Source organism: Scyliorhinus canicula, chromosome 5, assembly GCF_902713615.1.
Source record: "Scyliorhinus canicula chromosome 5, sScyCan1.1, whole genome shotgun sequence".
Taxonomy (NCBI): domain Eukaryota; kingdom Metazoa; phylum Chordata; class Chondrichthyes; order Carcharhiniformes; family Scyliorhinidae; genus Scyliorhinus; species Scyliorhinus canicula.
In genome coordinates, this window is record NC_052150.1 from 173,308,752 (window position 1) to 173,325,124 (window position 16,373).

Here is a 16,373-nt window from a genome sequence, read left to right on the forward strand (position 1 = left end):
GTTTGAGATGTGTAATGAACTCCAATTGGCTTTATTGGTTGGCCAATTGGAGTATGAGCTCCCTCAATGATAGCTCATTGAGGGAGCCCATATAATCACCTGTGTAGGCTTTGTGAGCCAGTCTTAAGTTGACTGGACTGCTAGCAGCACTGTTTGTAGTTGCTCCTGTAATATCGTTATTGTAAATAAATATTGGTGTGGTGACAGAACTCCTGCCTCCCGTGGATTACTACAGTGGCGACAAGGATGTGATTTGAACCCACGCATGCATAGCACAAGGGATTAGCAGGTGGGGACGCAGGGAAGTACACAACCTAGACGCCCCATCCTCCTGCGAAGGGGAACAATTATATAATATTGCAACAAAGAAAGCAGAACCCATTAAGATTAGCCCACGGGTGAACGGGCGGCCGACAATAATGGAAATAGACACGGGTGCGGCCGTATCAGTAATGGGAGTGGCAGCATTTAGAAAAATCAAAGATGGACTCCAGCCATTAACCCTAACAAAAACATCGACAAACTTAAAACCTACACGGGGGAACCCCTGGAAGTTCTAGGCACGATTCATGTACCCGTGGAATATGAGAAACAATTGCTCAGATTACCGTTGACGATAGTAGAGGTCTCCGGACCAAGCTTAATTGGATGAAACTGGCTGAAAGACCTAAAATTGGATTGGATGAAAATTTTCCGAGTGGAAGCGGGCAGTTGAGTGGAGTACTCCAAAAAATACCCGGAGGTCTTCCAGGAAGGTTTGGGGAAAATCATAGGCGCCAAAGCAACTTTGCACGTGGACCCAGAAGCCCTTCCGAAATTTTGTAAGGCCAGGCTGGTACCTTTTGCATCAAGGAAGAAAGTAGACGACCTATATGCTAAATTGGCAGGTGGGCTTTTGTTCACGAAACTGGACATGAGCCACGCCTACCTGCAGTTAAAACTGGACAAGGACTCCCAGAAGTTCGCTACGATCAACACCCTGAAGGGCCTTTTTCGTTATACTAGGGTACCTTTCGGAGTGTCATCAGCCTGCGCTATATTCCAGCGTACGATGGAAAATATTCTGCAGGGACTACCGCAGGTGGTGATTTATTTGGACGATGTCTTAATCACGGGTAGGACAAACAGGGAACACTTAAGGAACCTGGAGGAAGTGCTCAGGCATTTCGCAAAGGCAGGCGTATGGCTAAAAAGGGAAAAATGTGTTTTTCTGGCCCCACAAGTGGGATATAAAGTAGACGAGTCAGGCTTACACCCATTAGAATACAGAGTAAGGGCAATAAAAGAAGCCCCAGCTCCCACCACGGTCCAGGAGTTACGATCACTTCTAGGGTTGGTAACCTATTATGGAAAATTTATTGAAAATAGGGCATCCATCCAACAACCCCTCGACCAGCTACTAAAAAGGGGGCAAGAATGGAAATGGTCCGCCCCCCAAAACCGAGCATTTAGGGACATTAAGGAACAGCTGTCATCCGAAAATGTCCTAGAGCATTATGACCCAAGGAAGGAGTTGGTGGTCACTTGTGATGCATCCCCCTACGGGGTAGGAGCCGTCTTAGCCCATAGAGGAAGGAATGGGGATGAACGGCCAATAGCCTATGCTTCGAGGACCTTGGTGATGGCTGAGGGGAAGTATGCCCAAATCGAGAAGGAAGGACTGGCGGTGATATTCGCAGTAAAAAAATTTCACCAGTATCTGTACGCGCGGAAATTCACCATAGTGACGGACCATAAGCCGTTATTAGGGTTATTAAAAGAAGATAAGTCAATACCCCCGATTGCATCAGCTAGAATCCAACGCTGGGCGTTGCCACTGGCGGTATATAGATACGTTCTGGAGAACAGACCGGGAACGCGAGTAGCAAATTCAGATGCTTTAAGCAGACTTCCCCTCCCGGACACTCCGCCGCAAATACCAAAAGTAGAGGAGACATTAATGACTCTAAATTTTTTGGACACCCTACCAGTAGACGCACAACATATTCGGTTGTGGACGCAAAAAGACCCAGTTTTAGCCAAGATGAAGCATTTACTGCTAACAGGGGAACTGGAAAGACCAATGGAGCCCCAGATGCACCCATACTGGAGCAGAAGGGACCAAATAACCGTAGAAGACGGTATCCTATTGTGGGGAGCCCGGGTAATAGTCCCAGCTCAGGGCCGTCAGACAATCTTAACCGAGTTACATCACGGACACCCAGGGGTGTCTAAAATGAAGATGCTAGCTCGAAGCTACGTTTGGTGGCCAGGTTTGGACACAGACATAGCAGCCTTGGTACGTCGGTGCCAGGAGTGCCAACAAGGGCAAAGAGTGCCACCAGCGGCGCCATTGCACCCGTGGGAATGGCCAGGCAGACCGTGGACCCGCCTGCATATTGACCACGCCGACCCTTTCATGGGCTCAATGTTTTTGGTGATAGTGGACGCCCACTCCAAATGGTTGGACGTCCACCGGGTAAACGCGGCAAGCACAGCATCGACAATTGAAAAGCTCAGGGCCTCATTTGCAACAAATGGACTTCCGGAGGTATTGGTGTCGGGCAACGGAACGGCATTCACAAGTGGGGAATTTGGAAAATTCCTGAAGGAAAACGGAGTCCGTCACATCAAAACGGTCCCTTACCATCCAGCGACCAATGGCCAAGGCAGAGAGAGCGGTCCAGACACTTAAAGCGGGACTCAAGAAGCAGCCGGCAGCGTCAATGGACACAAAGCTCTCCCGCTGGCTGTTTGATTACAGGACCGCACCGCATTCCACAACGGGCATACCGCCAGCTGAACTCTTAATGGGAAGGCGGCTGCGAACGAGGCTGAGTCTCCTTTTCCCAAATTCAACGGGGAAAGTGGAGAAATAACAGGAGGCCCAACGCAGGGGGCATGATAATAGTCGGCAGCAGAGACATTTCCAGGTGGGGGCACCGTTTTGGGTCAAGAATGATGGGAATGAACCAACGTGGGTCAAAGGCACGGTACAGTCCCAAACAGGGCCCATATCCTATGAGGTTTCGATAGGAGGTAAGGTGCTGAAGAAACACCTAGACCAAATAAGGGCAGCGGAACCACACCTGGAGGCAGGCGAAGCAGGACCGCCTCAAGCTGGGATAGCCCAGACGGAAAGGATACCCACACCCCAGCCCCGAGCAATTTCTCCAGACCCCGTCATCCAGCCATCAGAGTCGGAGATGGACACACTCAACGCCGCGACACCTCTCCCCGAGGAGGAGGAAGGACAACTTCCAAGGAGGTCGTCAAGGAAAAGACGGGCACCTATAAGGTACACCCCGCCCACTTCGGAGAATGACCCGGCGGACGACACAGAGGTGACAGACCCAGACATGAGGAGCAGGAAGAAGCTCAGAGGAATGCCAGCTGGCAGGAATTCCTCGGACCTTGGGTGGGAGGGGTGTAATGAACTCCAATTGGCTTTATTGGTTGGCCAATTGGAGTATGAGCTCCCTCAATGATAGCTCATTGAGGGGGCCCATATAAGCACCTGTGTAGGCTTTGTGAGACAGTCTTAAGTTGACTGGACTGCTAGCAGCACTGTTTGTAGCTGCTCCTGTAATATCGTTATTATAAATAAATATCGGTGTGGTGACGGAACTCCTGCCTCCCGTGGATTACTACAAAATGAAAACTTTAAAAAAAACATTTAAAAAAAAACATTCAATTGCATTGCAATCCCCAAATCTCCCATTAAATAAAGGGGCTGGTTTAGCACAGTGGGCTAAACAGCTGACTTGTAATGCAGAACAATGCCAGCAGCGTGGATTCAATTCCCGTACTGGCTTCCCCGAACAGGCGGCGGAATGTGGCGACCAGGGGCTTTTCACAGTAACTTCATTGAAGCCTATTTGTGACAATAAGCGATTATTATTAACATTCTGTAGACTACCACTGACCAGAAACTTAACTGGACCTGCCATACAAGTACTGCAACTACAGAAGCAGATCAGAAGCTGGGAATTCTGCAGCGAGTAAGTCATCCCCGACTCCTCAAGGTCTGCACACCATCTACAAGGCACAAGTCAGAAATGTAATGGAATGCTCTCCACCTGCCTGGATGAATGCAGCTCCTACAACACTCAAGAAGCTTGACGCCATCCAGATCTGAGCAACCTGCTTCATTGGCACCCCATCCATGACCTTAAACATTCACTCACTCCACCATCTATGTACAGTGGCAGCTGTGTGCACCATCTAGAAGTTGCATTACAGCTACTTCTACAATGCGTACCTTTTAGCTAAAAGGACAAGAGCAACTGGGGGACTCTTCACAAGCATAACTTCACCAGACTTGTAGATCAGATGGAGGAGGAGTTCAAGAGGTGGGACATGCTGCCATTATCATTGGTGGGGAGGGTACAGTCCGTCAAAATGACGGTGCTTCCGAGGTTCTTGTTCCTCTTTCAGTGCCTGCCCATCTTTATCCCCAGGGCCTTCTTTAGGAGAGTGACTAGCAGTATTTTGAGCTTAGTGTGGGCACATGGGACTCCGAGAGTGAAGAGGGTGTTCCTGGAGTGAGGGAGGGATAGAGGCGGGCTGGCGCTGCCCAACCTTCTGGGGTACTATTGGGCAGCCAATGTGTCAATGGTGCGTAAATGGGTGATGGAGGGGGGAGGGGCGGCGTGGAAAAGAATGGAGATGGCGTCATGTAGAGGTACGAGCCTGGGTGCCATGGTAACGGCACCGTTGCCGCTCTCCCCTAAGAGGTTTACCACGAGCCCGGTGGTGGCGGCGACCCTAAGAATCTGGGGACAGTGGAGACGGCATCAGGGGGAAACAGGGGGCTCGATGGAGGCTCCACTGGGTGGCAACCATCGGTTCATCCCGGGGAACAAGGATGGGGGATTTAGGGGGTGGCAAAGGGCGGGCATCAGCAAATTGAGGGACCTGTTTATTGGCGGGAGGTTTGCGGGCCTGGGGGAACTGGAAGATAAATTTGGCCTTCCCCAAGGGAACATGTTCAGATACTTGTAGGTAAAGGCGTTTGCTAGGCGACAGGTAGAGGGATTCCCTCTGCTGCCGTCGCGGGGGACGATGGATAGAGTGCTTTCGGGGGTGTGGGTCGGAGAGGGGAAGGTGTCTGACATCTATAAGGTAATGCAGGAGGTGGAGGAGTCGTCAGTGGAGGAGCTGAAGGCTAAATGGTCGGAGGAACACGGGGAGCAGATAGAGGACGGGACTTGGGCAGATGCCTTGGAGAGAGTCAACTCTTCCTCCTCATGTGCGAGGCTTAGTCTCATCCACTTTAAGGTGCTGCACCGGGCCCACATGTCCGGGACTAGGATGAGTAGGTTCTTTGGGGGTGAGGACAGGTGCACCAGATGTTCGGGGAGTCCAGCGAACTACGCCCATATGTTCTGGGCATGCCCAGCACTGGAGGAATTCTGGAAGGGGGTGGCGGGGACGGTGTCGAGGGTGGTTGGATCCAGGGTCAAAGCAGGGTTGGGACTCACGATTTTTGGAGTTGCGGTAGAGCCGGGAGTGCAGGAGGCGAAAGAGGCCGGTATCCTGGCCTTTGCGTCCCTAGTAGCCCGACGAAGGATTCTGGTACAGTGGAAGGATGCAAGGCCCCCCAAGTGTGGAGACCTGGATCAGTGACATGGCGGGATTTATAAAATTGGAAAGGGTCAAATTTGCCCTGAGAGGATCAATACAAGCGTTCTATAAACGATGGCAGCCTTTTCTGGACTTCCTGGCTCAAAGATAGGTATCTTGGTCAATAGCAGCAGCAACCCCAGGGGGGGGGTGTTCCTTTATTGTAGTTTCTATTCTGTAACTTTATATCTTTATATTGTGTTAATTTGAGTTGTTGTTAAAATGCTGTGTTGTTCATGGAGGTGGGGCGAATGTTATTGTTATTATTATGTAATATTATTGTTATTTTTGGTATTTTACTATGGTGCGTTATTGTTGTATAAATTCAAAATTTTTCAATGAAAATTATTTCCAAAAAAAAAGGACAAGAGCAGCATAAGCATGGGGAACCTGCATGATTCAAGGGATGGGTAATAAATGTTGGCCTCGACAGCAATGCCCATATCCCAGGATACAGGATATTATTTAATAGATCATAAAATTACTACAACAGAATCATATTTAATGCAGACTACATTTTTTTGGATTTGATGCTGCAGGTGCAAAAATCGAATATTTGGAGCATGCCGTTCAGGAACTGTGTTTTTCATGAGGGGATAAGAATGTTTTTTTCAACTAAATGATCATTAAAGATAAATAGCTTTACAGGCTGCTTCTCCTCTTACCTGATAGCACTGTGGTAATGACTTCAGAAAGAAATAAAACCAGATTCCTATCTTGCATGGCAACAGGTCCTGCCAGTGAGGCTTTATAACAGATCTGCAAAATAGGCGTAACAAAATACAGATTAATCTATTGAAAGCAAGTCCCACAAGTGAAACTTCAATGCAACTCAAGCTAATGGTGCTATGTTATATTTGAGGAGGCAAACTCTTGGCCTCTTAATCTGGCGTATTGCTTTTTTACCCAAAAAGGGAGGGAGGCAGAATGTAGGAAATTACAGACCAGTTAGTTTAACATCTGTTCTTGGGAAATTGTTCGAATCCATTATTCAGGAAGTAGTATCAGGGCATTTGGAAAGTCAAAATGAAATCTATCAGAATCAGCATGATTTTATGATGGGTAAATCATGTTTGACTAATTTACTAAAGTTCTTCAAAGGTGTAACAAGCCAATGGATAATGGGTATCCAGCAGATGTAGTATACCTGGACTCTCAGAAGGCGTTTAATAAGGTGCCGCACAGAAGGTTAATGCACAAGGTTAGATCACTTGGGGTTAAGGGTAATTTATTAGCTTGGATAGAAGGTTGGCTGATGGACAGAAGGCAGAGAGTCGGGATAAATGAGTCATTTTCTGGATGGCAAGATATAACTAGTGGGATGCCAGTATCCAGTCCTTGGGCCCTAATTATTTACAATCTATATTAACGACTTGGATACCGGGATAGAAGGTCTATAGCTAAATTTGCAAAATGACGCTAAAATAGATGGGACAGGAAGTTGGAATGAGGAAATAAGAACCTTACAAATGGATTTAGATAAATTAGGTGAGTGGACCAAAACGTGGCAGGTGCAGTTTAATGTGGAGAAGTGTGAGGTCATCCATTTTGGTTGACAAAATGGAAAGGCAACTTATCTTAATTGGGAGAAACTTTGGGGTGCTCAGGTTCAGAAGGGTCTGTATGTCCTGTGCATGAGTCGCAGAAAACTAGCATGCAGGCGCAGCAGATAATAAAGAAAGCAAAAGGAATGTTGGCATGTATAGCTAAAGGAATAGAATATAAAGGTAAGGAAGTGTTGTTGCAACTGTACACGGCATTGGTGGGATTATTGTGCACAGTTTGGGCCAGGATTCTCCGAACTCCCGGCCAAGTGTTGACACCGGTGTAAACACTGGAGTGGTGCACACCGGTGTCAACGAGCCTCCTGGCCCAGCGATTCAGCTGCCCTCAGGGGGCCAGCACGGAGCCAATATGTTGCGCGTTGCTCTGGCGCCGAAACACAGTCCCGCACTGCCGGCGCGGGTCCACGTATGCGCGTGTGGTGCCTGTTTCCGCACCGGCGGCACGCAACATGGCAGAGCCCTACAGCGGGCCCGCACGAAGGAGGTAGGCCCCACCCCCAGCAGGCCCGCGCGAAGCAGGTAGACCACCCATTCCCCTCCCCATCACGGGCGGCAGCCGATTAGTTGCCCCAGATCATGGGCATGGACGCCCTGGAGGCCGCCCCCCCGGAGTCTGAACCCCCCCCCCCCCCCCCAGGCCGGCCACTGCAGCAGAGCTCCCGTACGGTGGTACCAGGTTGGAACCACGCAGGCGGGACTTCAGCCGGAGAATCGCCATGGTGGCCTCTTTCAGTGGACCACATTCGACGCCACCTCGACCGCGCAGGCGCGATTGGCGATGATTCTCCGGTCGCCGGAGAATCGCGTCCCGATGTCGGAGCAGCGTGGCGGGAATTTCCCACGTCACCAGCGATTCTCCGACCCGGCGTGGGCTCGGAAATCCTGTCCTTGGTCCCCTTATTTGGGGAAAGATGTAGTTCAGAGGAACTTTACTAGATTAATTGCAGAGATGAGGGGTTTATCGTATGAGGAGAGATTGAACAGTTTAGGCCTATACTCTCTAAGAGTTTAGAAGAATGAGGGGCGATCAAATTGAGATATACAATGATAAAAGGTATAGAAAAGGTAGATGTAGAGCAGATACTTCCTCCTGTGAGGCATTCTAGAACAAGAGGTCATAGTCTCCAGATAAGGAGTGGCAAATTGAAAACCGAGATGAAGAAAAACTACTTCTCCCAAAGGTTCGTGAGTGAATTTGTGGAATTTGCTACCCCAGAGTGCAGTCGATGGGATAGTGAGTAAATTTAAGTAGGGGTTAGACATATTTTTAATTAGTAATGGGTTGAAGGGTTACAGAGAATGGGCAGGACAGTGTAGAGTGGAGAGGAGGCCATGATGAGATCGGCCATGATTGTATTGAATGGTGGAGTAGGCTCAAGAGGCCACATTTCCTACTCCTGCTCATAGTTCTTATGTACTAAGATCTATTCGGTCTAATTTCACCTTCCAGCTCTTGGTCTGTAGCCCTTGCAGGTAACAACAACTCAAGCACAAATCTGGTGTTCTTGATTAATATGGGGATTTCTTGATTAATAATGGGATCAGGGGTTATGAGGATGAGGAACATATCAGGCATGATTGAATGCAGTCAGACTCGATGGGCCAAATGGCTTAATTCTGCTCCTATTCGTATGGTCTATCTTATGGTCTTATGGGTGCGTGCTTCATTAACAAGGCATGTTTGTTGCCCACCTCCACTTGACCTTGAGAAGGTAGTAGTGAGCCACCATCTGGAACTGCTGAATTCCATGTGGTGCAGGTGCACTCTCAGTGCTATTAGGAAGGGGTTCCAGGATTTTGATCCAGCGACAGTGAAAGAATGGCAATACAATTCCAAGTCAGGATGGTGTGTAGCTTAGAGGGCAACTGGTAGGTGGTTGTGTTGCATTTCTCTCCTGCCCTTATCCTTTTAGGTGGCAGAGGCTGCAGGTTTGGAAGGTGCTCTTTAATGGTGAGTTGCTACAGTACATTTTATATATGGGGCACACTGTTGCCACCGTGTATCGCGGTGAAGAGGGTGAATGTTTAAGTTTAAGGATTGGGTTCCAATCGGATGTATTGCTTTGTTCTTGAATGATGTTGAACATCTAGAGTTCTTTTGGACTGCCCGTTATCGTTAAGTGGAGAGTATCCCATCACACTCCTGGCTTGCGCCTTGCAGATGGTTGACAGGCTTTGGGGACACGGATGGTGCATTACTCATTGCAGAATTTCAGACTCTAACCTGAACTTCTAGCCAAAGAACATACAGTGCAGAAGGAGGCCATTCAGCCCATCGAGTCTGCACCAACCCACTTAAGCCCTCACTTTCACCCTATCCCCATAATCCAATAACCTCTCCTACCCTTTTTGGACACTAAGAGTACTTCAGCATGGTCAATCCACCGAACCTGCACGTCTTTGAACTGTGGGAGGAAACCAGAGCACCCGGAGGAAACCCACGCAGACACGGGAGAACGTGCAGGCTCCGCACAGACAGTGACCCAGCAGGGAATTGAACCTGGGACCCTGGCGCTGTGAAGCCACAATGCTAACCATGTGCTACCATGCTGCCCATGGATAGCTGGTCCATTTTAGTTTCTGGTCAATGGTGAGCCTCCAGGTTGTTGATAGTGGGGAAGCCAGTGATGGTAATGCTATTAAATGTCCAGGGAAATGGCTAGGTTCTCTCTCGTTGGAGGTGGTCATTTCCTGGCACTTGGGTGGCACTGTTACTTGCCACATATCAGCCCATGCCTGAATGTTGTCCAGGTTTTGCAGCATATGGACTGCTTCAGTCTCTGAAGTGTTAAGAATGGTGCTGAACATTATCCACTTTCTGACCCTTATGATGGAGAGATTTATGAAGCAGCTAAAGAGGTTTGGGCCTAGGTACTACATTAAGGAACTCCTGGGCAGTGATGTCCTAGGATTGAGATGAATTGGCCTTCAACAACTACAACCATCTCCCTTTGTGATAGGTATGACTCCAACCAGTGGACAGTTTTCAGCAGATTCCCATTGACATAAATTTTGCTGAAGTTCCTTGATGCCACACTGGGTCAAACACTGTCTTGATGTTGAGGGCAGTCACTCTCACCTCAGCTCAAGTTCAGCTCTTCTGACCATGGTTGGACCAAGGCTTTAATGAGGTCAGGAACCGAGTGGCTCTAGTGGAACCCAAACTGACATCAATGACATCTAGCTGTGCAAATGCACCTTGAAGGCATTGTTGATGACACCTCCCATAATAAGATACGGACACACAAATTAGGAGCACGAGTAGGCCACTTGGCCCATTAGCCTGGCTCCACCATTCATTCAAGATCATGGCTGACATGATTCTAACCTCAACTCCGCATTGTCCTCATTCCTAATAACCTTTCATCCTCCTTTTGCTCATCAAAAATCTGTCTACTTCTGCCTTAAGATTCTGCTTCCACTGCTTTTTGAGGAAGAGAGTTCCAAAGACTCGGGGACCCTCAGAGAAACATATTTTTCCTCATCTCGGTCTTAAATGGGTGCCCCTCTTACTTTTAAAAAGTGACCCATAGATTTACATTCTCATGGAAAATATGCTTCTACATTCACAACCACTTTGCTAATAATCAAGAGCAGACTGATGGGGCAGTAATTGACCGGAGTGGATTTGTCCTGCTTTTTGTGGACATGGCATACCTGATCAATTTTCCATGTTGGAAGGTAGATGCCAGTGTTGGATCTGCATTGGAACAGCTTGGCTAAGTGCGCAGTTTGTTCTGGAGCAGAATCATCAGTATTATTACTGGGATGCCGTCAGGGCCCATAATCTTTACAGTACCCTGCGTCAAATGTAGCAGCCCTTCCTCCATAAACCAAATTCATCTAACTGACCTTATGCTCAGCATTAAAACCCTGCAAAAAATAAATCACTGAATCACTGGGGAGGATAACTAATTGACTGTTGAAAGTTTTTTTGGGGGGGAAAGAAAGCAAAATTTGATATATGTTGTGCCCATAAACCATTGTATTTGCTATTCACATGGTAAGTAAATATCCAACCATTCAACAACAATTCTACTTTTGTACGATTCGTAAATACAAACAAAATGTAAGCAGAAGTCAAGTCTGGTCAGTGCTCAAGTTAACTGATCTCAGCTGTTAAGCTCCGATGGTCACTCTATAGTAAGAACTAGGAAGCAAGTTTTGACTTCTTCGACTCCCAAGTTCAGTAACCACTTCAATAACAAAACATGCAACCCGTATCCCATTTATATATTGGTGCAATTAAATATTTAAAACCCCAATTCAAATTTAGGCACATGGGGACATTAACTCTTTCCTGACACCAGCTTAGGGTGTCAATATGTGTACTAGAATTGGCTGAAGAAAGTAGAAAGGAGAAAATCAAGAATTTCCACTGAGCACTATCCTGCTAGAAATGCCGCAATGTTCCCAATGAATGAATACTCTGCCGACACTCACCTATCTCACATCAAAGTTTTGTATTAGCTTTAATTATGACTTACTTGGACGGGTATCGATGGAATCCCAGAATTTGGAGAAATGGAGAAGAAAGGCCACCTGGACCCACCCAGTGTCCACACGGACACACCCAGTGTCCACACGGACACACCCAGTGTCCACACGGACACACCCAGTGTCCACACGGACACACCCAGTGTCCACACGGACACACCCAGTGTCCACACGGACACACCCAGTGTGCCAGTCGTCCCCCACGCCCATCATCTACCAAACTAGAACATTGACCCACGAGTACTGATTTCAGCAAACACCCCCCTCCCCCAGGGCGTCTTATTGGGGGGGGGGGGGACTGAACAATATTGGTTTCTCGCCACACTGTGCAGGGCTCCGGATCTCTGCAACGGGAGCGGGCCGGTTAGATCGGAAACTGATCGACGCCCGGCATAGTTCCCTAGTTCAGCCTCTCTCACTATCTAACCAGCCCGCGCATTTTCGCACCCGGCCGGTAGATCATGCCCAAGAATCAAACTATTTGCAATTTGTAAAATTGTGAGAAAATGTAACTGCACAACAGGAGTCATAACACTGACCCACAGATATCTTTTATGCTAAAAATACTTTAATTTGATCATAGAATTAACCACATTGGCAATGACGAAATGGCTTTACAGTTAAGTTACATTTCATTAGTAAAAAGAGAAACTTTAACTTACTTCCTATACCTGCCTCTGTATTCCAATTAAGTAAATCAATGTAGTCTCAATATCAATCATGGATAATATTAACAACCATGTTTCCACTGACTTTTCTTTGTGCAGAATCTTTGGATAGAGAACCTTTCAGGACCAAAACTGATAAACCTCTGTTCAGACTCAAATGCTAGGGAGAATGAACTTTTCAGACAGACCTGGCTCCTCCCCTTAATTCTGTAATCTGTACTCAAAGAATAAGATATTGTTCAATTTCCTCCCATAAGATGCCCCATGACCTGTTGGCCAGGACCAAACACAATACTCACCATAAATTACCTACACCCCAGCTGTCCCTTAAACATAAAACAATATTCCATTAGCAGAACACTTCACCTCCAAAATCAATAACCTGACTTTTACAACCCCTTAATCACAGCTTTAACAGTCACACTGACTGTATGCATCTTAACCCAGGTTTTAATAACATTACTGCAAAAAATATAAAATATGACAATTCCTTAGAGTTATCACATTTGCAAACAATACAATACTTGATCTCATTATATTTAGATAATCATGGTGAAGGGCCTAGGATTTTTTTGGCAGCACCTTAATTGTTGTAGATTTTTAAAAAGGAAAAAAAATCTTCTTCCCTTTCTAAAGCAAGTGATAGCTGGTGGCTAATGGCCATCCTTCTTTTTTAATTAAAAAAGTATGCATATGGCAACTGTGAACACAGCATTTAGTAGCCGTTTTTTAAAAAATACTCATACCATTGTGAAAGTGTCCACGGTGACTTTAAGGGATCCAAAAATACTTTAATTGCCATATGTGCAGCTGCCCAATTTTTCACTTTCACCACCACAATTTCTGGGGCCAAGAAATCAGTGGCAAAGACACTTGGAAAACTACCAAAACAATAGGTTTTATCGCTGTTTGCTTTTGTGTAATTGCATTATTTACATTATCAACTACAAGCTGAATTGTGTTGCCAGTTGGTATTATAAAAATATATATGTAACTTAACTTTGGCACAGTACATTCATGTGAAGGCAATGTTTCAATGAGAGGGAGGTCAGAATTGAGCCCCACAATATCCTGCTGATCCCAACTTTAGCTAGGTTTTTCAGAGAGCACAAAATTGTTGTGAAAGAACAAAAAGTGTTGTGGAAAAACCTTGCACTCTCTCTTGGAGCTGAGTAATGAAGCAAAATTAGTGAGAACAGGGTACCATTCCAGGTTATGAAGAACAGTGTACAATGGAAAGGAGTAAAAATCTAAAATTGGGAAGGAGGATTCTCAGCTCAACTGAAAAGAACATTGCTAATTATTTTTAAAAGATCTCCCATAACCTATACTCACTCCTATTTTCAATTATCCACTGGACCCTTCTTGTTTTAAGTAAATATAATGTAAAATACCCATTTTTTTTTTTGTTTTAAATTTAGAGTACCCAATTATTTTTTCCAATTAAGGGGCAATTTAGAGTGGCCAATCTACTGACCCTGCACATCTTTGGGTTGTGAGGGTGAAACCCACGCAGACACGGGGAGAATGTACAAACTCCACACGGACAGTGACCCAGGGCCGGGATTCGAACCCGGGTCCTCAGCGCCGTGGGCAACAATGCGAACCACTGTGCCAGCGTGCTTCCCCCCATTTTTAATTATAACACTCATCAGAAAATGCTGTCACTATGCCATTATGTTTGCCAGTTAATGGGATTAATATTGCAAACTTCATAAAGCAATAAAAAATATACAACATAACATTAACCATATTAGGGAGAGGTATGAAGCAATCATTGGTAAATGAAGTTGAGGCAGAAATCAGCCATGATTTAAATGAATGGTCGAACAGGGGGCTGAATTGTTAACTCTTGTTGCTGCGGTCGAATCTCAGTTTGTGTGACTGGCCTCCTGTGCATCCTTCCTTCCATAGAGTCATAGAGGTCCACAGCACTGAAAAGGCCCTTTGGCCCATCACATCTGTGCCAGTCAAAAATAACTATGTTTCCAGCACTTGGCCCATAGGCTTGTATGTCTTGGCATCACAGATGCACATCTAAATACTTCTTAGATGTTGTGAGGGTCTTTGCCTCCACCACCCTTTCAGGCAGCGAGTTCCAGACACCCACCGTCCTTTGGCCGAAAAAGTTCTTCCTCACATCCCCTCTAAACCTCCTGTCCCTTACCTTAAATTTATGCCCCTGGTCATTGATCTCTTGACCAAGGGGAAAAGTTTCTTCCGGTCTACTCTATCTATGCCCCTCTGTGCCCTCATCACTGACAATTGTATCTTCATCCATCTATGCTCTGGAATTCTGCTCCTAAATCCATTGAAACCTCCATGTCCTCGCATCAGCCTTTGTAACTCACCTTTTTATCCAATCATTTGGTTATCTCACATAATATTGCCTCTGCCCATATTTATTTTCTCCATTAATGCCACAATACAAAAAGTCGTTGATGTTACACAAGTATTCTGAATACATTGCAAGGGTGTGGAGTTTACTTGCATTGAATGGCAGTGAGGAGTGCCAGAGGTCAGTTAGCTCAGTTGGTTTGTGATGCAGAGCGACACCAACAGTGTGGGTTCCTTTCTCTTACCAGCTGGTTACCGCGAAAGCCCCTCTTTCTCAACCTCGTCCCTTACCCGAGGTGTAGTGACCCTTAGGTTAAATCACCACCAGTCAGTGCTCTCTCTCTCTCTCACTCACACTCTGGGACTCGGGCTACTTTCATTTCACTTCTGCAGAATGTTATTCTGCATTTTAATTCCAAACCAACTAATGAACTCATTCCAGCAACATGCATATGTCCTCCTGAAATTCATCAGCCTACTATTTAACTTTTCGTTGCCTGCCAAAATAACCACAAGAAATAGTAAATCAACCCATAAGCACTCATCTGCAAAAATCAGTAGTAGTCCTAACTTAAGACACAATGTCTGCAGGATGAAGTGAAGCATTGGGCTGGATCGTCTAAGTGGTGGAGCTTTTATTGCCAGTAAATCTACATTGGCAGACACCGTGATCTAGATTCCTGATCGGGCGGAGAATGGAGCATCCTCCAAAAAAATGTCTGATCCCCCGGTGGGCTTTCGTGAGAGTTTGCCCAAGCGAGGCCCTGCCGTGGTTGACCCCGAGGTGGGTCAAGGGGGTCAGTGCACAACTGGGCTGCCGCCCAAAGTCCATCAGAATTCCTGACAAGTAAGGACATCCTCTTCCCCCCCGCACCTCCCATCTGCACGCACAAGGGTAACCAACCAGTTCCTCCACCATCAGACATCACCCCCAATCAGAGACCCCTGCCTGAAAGCTGAAGAGCAGTCCAGACCGTGCAGTGAAAGATCACTGTATTTTCACTTACCCTTCCCTAACATCTGCTGCCTCAGACAAAAAAGTATTTAAAGCAGCAACTGTTACGAGTATCAGAGGCTTCCTCGAAAGCCAGGCACACTTGAAAGGACTTCAAATCTCTTGGCAGCCTTTGAAACGCAAAAGATCCCTGGTGTGGGTGACTGATGAAGGGGCAGGGCAGCCCGGGTCACCCTCATGCTTGCTCGTTTTGAGGGCGGGGAGAGGGGGAAGAGGAGGATGTCCCTACTTGTCAGTGCTGGCAAGGGGGGCAGGAATAGCTTTGTGCAGGGGGAAGGGAGCCCACGCCGGACCTCGGGATCGGGGCGCCCGCTCAACAGGATTCCAACGGAATCTGGCGAGCTCACTCCCATGCATAAATTTGTATGGTTAGAAGTCTCACAACACCAGGTTAAAGTCCAACAGGTTTGTTTGCCAGCTGAGGAAGGCGCAGTGCTCCGAAAGCTAGTGATTCCAAACAAACCTGTTTGGCTTTGACCTGGTGTTGTAAGACTTTTTACTGTGCCCACGCCAGTCCAACACCAGCATCTCCACGTCATAAATTTGTATGAAATTAAATGAAAATTTCTTATTGTCACGAGTAGGCTTCAATGAAGTTACTGTGAAAAGCCCCTAGTCGCCACATTCCGGCGCCTGTCCGGGGAGGCTGACACGGGAATGGTATGGTAAAGGACAAACTCGCAACCT

At 46.8% G+C, this 16,373-nt stretch overlaps 1 protein-coding gene across 2 annotated transcripts in view; it reads right to left on the reverse strand.

The window, feature by feature from the left end:
• dnajc1 (DnaJ (Hsp40) homolog, subfamily C, member 1) overlaps nt 1-16,373 on the reverse strand; it is a 316,347-nt gene that overhangs the window by 150,560 nt on the left and 149,414 nt on the right. For both annotated transcript variants that reach the window (XM_038798104.1, XM_038798103.1), the window contains exon 6: nt 6,270-6,363. In XM_038798104.1, the coding sequence (XP_038654032.1) occupies nt 6,270-6,363 (94 nt within the window). The remainder of the gene's footprint in view (nt 1-6,269; nt 6,364-16,373) is intronic.